The following is a 5,000-nucleotide window of genomic DNA, read 5'->3' as shown; positions in this document are numbered from 1 at the left end:
CTCTGATTTTGATGCCCCAAGCTCCACCTCTCTGATTCTTATGCCCAAAGCTCCACCTCTCTGATTTTGATGCCGCAAGCTCCACCTCTCTGATTCTTATGCCCAAAGCTCCACCTCTCTGATTCTTATGCCCAAAGCTCCACCTCTCTGATTCTTATGCCCCAAGCTCCACCTCTCTGATTCTGATGCCCCAAGCTCCACCTGTCATTATGTTGACACAAACTCCATCTCCTTTCAACATAAGGTGCATTTTAAATTCTAAATCACTCTAATATTTTTGTTTCTTTCTCTCTCTCTCTCTCTCTCTCTCTCTCTCTCTCTCTCTCTCTCTCTCTCCCTCTCTCTCTCTCTCTCTCTCCCTGTCCATCTGTGATATATTAATCACAGGTTAAGTTCCATGCTCAGGGCCTCTTCAGGACGTCACAGAGAATACTTCCTTCCATCTGTCTGTAGTGACGAGGTCAAAGATCACAGCACCCTTTTGGCAAGCCGGATTCTATTTTTGCCTTCATTTGGTGGTTTTATGTGAAAATAAACCTGGCAAAACACACACACACACACACACCTCCCACCAGAGACAATGAAACCTCAGGAGTTTTATTAGAAAGTTACATTAGTAAGATTCCATGTTCACTAAACAGTCCAGAGTGTGAAGTCAGATTTATTTCAGACTCAGACAAAATAGAACAACATTAGTCACCAATTCAGGTTCTTTAAGGGTTCTGAAACAGGAGTTGCTCAGGAGTACCATAACCTGTTCAGACACACTCATTACTGTACTCACTGTCATGACTGTCATTATTGACTGTCATTACTGCATTTACTCATAACTGTCATTACTCTATTTACTGTCATTACTATAGTCACTGTAGTTACTGTCCCTACTGTCATTACTATAGTCACTGTAGTTACTGTCCCTACTGTCAATACTGTTATTACTGTCATTACTATAGTCACTGTAGTTACTGTCCCTACTGTCATTACTATAGTCACTGTAGTTACTGTCCCTACTGTCAATACTGTTATTACTGTCATTACTATAGTCACTGTAGTTACTGTCCCTACTGTCATTACTATAGTCAACTGTAGTTACTGTCCCTACTGTCAATACTGTTATTACTGTCATTACTATAGTCACTGTAGTTACTGTCCCTACTGTCATTACTATAGTCACTGTACCTACTGTCAATACTGTCATTACTGTCATTACTATAATCACTGTAGTTACTGACATTACTGTCATTACTGTCATTACTATAGTCAACTGTAGTTACTGTCCCTACTGTCAATACTGTCATTACTATAGTCACTGTAGTTACTGTCCCTACTGTCATTACTATAGTCAACTGTAGTTACTGTCCCTACTGTCATTACTATAGTCAACTGTAGTTACTGTCCCTACTGTCATTACTGTCATTACTATAGTCAACTGTAGTTACTGTCCCTACTGTCAATACTGTCATTACTATAGTCACTGTAGTTACTGACATTACTGTCATTACTGTCATTACTACAGTCACTGTAGTTACTGTCCCTACTGTCAATACTGTCATTACTGTTATTACTGTTATTACTGTAGTTACTGTCATTACTGTTGTTCTCTAGATGACTTCTTATTCAACTTTCTTAACAAAATCCCAAAACACTCCCATAACCACGCACACACACCCATAACCACCCACACCCACCCATAACCACCCACACCCACCCATAACCACCCACACACTCCATAACCACCCACACACACCCATAACCACCCACACCCACCCATAAATAACCACCCACACACTCCCATAACCACCTACACACACCCATAACCACCCACACATACACCCATAACTACCCACACCCACCCATAAGCACCCACACACTCCCATAACCACCCACACACACCCATAACCACCCACACACACCCATAAAGACCCACACACACACCCATAACCACCCACACACACCCATAACCACCCACACACACCCATAAAGACCCACACACACACCCATAACCACCCACACACACCCATAACCACCCACACCCACAACCACCAACACCCACAGCCACAACCACCCACACACACACCCATAACCACCCACACCCACCCATAACCACCCACACACACACACACACCCATAACCACCCACACACACCCATAACCACCCACACCCACCCATAACCACCCACACCCACCCATAACCACCCACACACTCCCATAACCACCCACACACACACGACTCTACACACTTTGAACACTTTAGGCACCCACTGCTGGGTTGTTGAGGAAATCCTTAAATCTTAAAATTTTAAGTGTAAATCAGAAAATGTGTAAATACTGTATAAATGTAGATCATTCAGAAGGGGTGGGATTCAACCTGTTGAATATTAGAACTATGTTCTTATTTTTCTTTTTTTTTTAAGAAATTCTTGTCATCAAATTACAGAAATTTTGGAATTGTTTCTCACAACCGCAAGCAGCCAATCAGACATTAAATGCTGTGGCACAACATTATGATACATTTTCACCTTTTTTTTTCCCCAAATAAAGATGAACTCACCTGTCACAACGTGGACCGCCATAACCCACTCGGCACCGATCGCAGACCAGATAACCGTCTTCATCCTGGTGGCATGTTGGACTAAAGCTATGTCGTTTTTGCGTATTCGCCGTCACCAAAAGAAGAAAAAGCAAAGAGAACTGTGTGAGAGACGCCATCATTACACCTCCCTTGAGCACCTCGACATGTCTGGTACAAACTGTAGCCCAGAACCACAGAGATCCCAAAGATAGCTGGCGAGGATGGGAAGGTCAGGTTTCGGCTTAGCGCTTACACACCGGCTATTTCCGACACTGTCGCATTCCTAGCTGGGGCAGTTTAATAGGAATGGTGGTAGTGATGTTGGTAGTGGGAGGGAGGATTGGGGTGGCTTCTTTTTCTTTAGCCTCTGTACTCGGGGCAGTGGAATGTTCAGCTGCTGGGTTCTGTTGCCCACCAGGGCTGAGCAAATGGGATTAGCCATTAGCATGCTAGAATGGAGTGATTGTGAGCTTAGCACTTCAGCTACACTGATGTGAAAATCAGATCTGGCTATTTCAGGAAAAAAATTCTGACTAGAGAAATCAGAACCTTAACAAAGAGGAAAAGATGGAATTTATTTATTTATTTATTTTTTTATGGAAGCTTAATTTGTCCAGTGCATCTCAAATGAACCACTAAAAGACCTTTAAATAGTTTGAGGTGCAGCTCATCATGTAAGTGAAACGCCATGGATTCTGCTAATAACCGTCTCTCATACATAAATATAACTCTTAGGGTTCTGTAAAGAACTGTTCCCCTGGAGATCCAAACATAACAACCGTGTGGAATTTTAAAAAGGTTCCATTGAAAAACTCTTAGAGGTTCCACATAGAGGTTCCACATAGAGGTTCCACATAGAGGTTCCACATAGAGGTTCCACATAGAGGTTCCACATAGCGCCGCATGGAACCTTTTCCTACAAGTTAGAAACAAAGAACCCTGAGGAGTTTGTTGTTGGAGAGCTCTTCAGAGTTCTTAAAAAGGTTCCTGAACTGTTTTTTTGATATTTAATTAGATCTCCTTATGGGTTCTCCTGACAACCTCTTCACAGAAGGTTTCCTCATCAATGGAGAAAACAAAGAGCACATCAGAGTCTTTTTTCCTCGCTGTCAAGGAAAAAAACCTCTCAGCATTCTACACAGAACCTTTTTAAGGAATAATTCATGCAACAACAATAAAAACAAACTGAGGTCTCAGGTTTCCTTACTTGATCTTTGGCGTGGAGATAAAGTCTAACTAGTAGTGAAATCTCATAGCCTTCGGTTTAGAATTGTAGAATTAGCTAAACGTCTAAAGTCTAACAATGTGTTGATCAAATTCTACATCTTAAATGTGATGAGAAACAAATTACACAACTGCAAAATTGTGACCTTAGCAAGAGGTTATTTGAGAAAATGTAATATTTCGTAGTTTTTAGCGTAATTTGGGAGAATTTACGTAGTAATCTACACTCTGTCTCTGTCCCCGAAGTGTTTGACAGTCCACAGGTGACACATTAACCTAAAGGCATTGACTCCGCCCACTATGTTACACCTCGCATGTTCACTTATCTCTCACTCTCACTAATTTTCTACTGCTTATCCGAACTACCTCGGGTCACGGGGAGCCTGTGCCTGTGTGTCATCGGGCATCAAGGCAGGATTCACCCTGGACGGAGTGCCAACCCATCGCAGGGCACACACACACACTCTCATTCACTCACACACTACGGACAATTTTCCAGAGATGCCAATCAACCTACCATGCATGTCTTTGGACCGGGGGAGGAAACCGGAGTACCCGGAGGAAACCCCTGAGGCACGGGGAGAACATGCAAACTCCACACACACAAGGCGGAGGCGGGAATCGAACCCCCAACCCTGGAGGTGTGAGGCGAACGTGCTAACCACTAAGCCACCGTGCCCATGTTCACTTATAAAAGTCAATAATATTTATAGTCTAATTTTTTTTAAATTAGAGAGAAAGTGACATCACACACTTGTTGGAGGCTGTCTGTAGAGGACAGGCACATGGCTGGCAGTCATCTGGGGTTCCTCTGGTGGCATCGCCATAGTAACCAGGAACACACACATCACAGTTTAGGCCTGTGGTGTGGTGTTTACATTCCTGTTAAGCCCACACACACACACACACACACACACACACACACACACACACACACACACACACACACACTTGATTTGAAAGAAATCATTTTCATTCTTTATTGTTTTAGGTTCCACCTGGGTCCCTGTCTCTCAGCTAAGGTTTAATGAAAATAATAATGATTACATTAAGGAGTTCCAAAGGAAGCTTTAAAGTGAGAACATTTTATTGGAACATAGAACCCAAAGTTTCTGTAGTGTTTTTTCTTTCTTTATAATGGACCCTTAACCCTCAAACTTTGGTTGAAGGTTCTAATCAGAATCCTACATGAGTTTTTACCTTCT

General features: G+C 42.5%; 1 protein-coding gene across 5 annotated transcripts in view; it reads right to left on the bottom strand.

Moving 5' to 3' along the window:
- Window positions 1-5,000, bottom strand: part of lama2 (laminin, alpha 2) — a 104,995-nt gene that overhangs the window by 44,735 nt on the left and 55,260 nt on the right. For all 5 annotated transcript variants that reach the window (XM_060884362.1, XM_060884363.1, XM_060884364.1 and 2 more), the window contains exons 17-18: window positions 4,550-4,677; window positions 2,551-2,637 (exon numbers count right to left, since the gene is read on the bottom strand). In XM_060884362.1, the coding sequence (XP_060740345.1) occupies window positions 2,551-2,637; window positions 4,550-4,677 (215 nt within the window). The remainder of the gene's footprint in view (window positions 1-2,550; window positions 2,638-4,549; window positions 4,678-5,000) is intronic.

This window comes from Tachysurus vachellii, chromosome 12 (assembly GCF_030014155.1).
Source record: "Tachysurus vachellii isolate PV-2020 chromosome 12, HZAU_Pvac_v1, whole genome shotgun sequence".
In the NCBI taxonomy this organism is placed as follows: Eukaryota; Metazoa; Chordata; class Actinopteri; order Siluriformes; family Bagridae; genus Tachysurus; species Tachysurus vachellii.
This window is presented reverse-complemented; position numbering and strand designations above follow the sequence as displayed.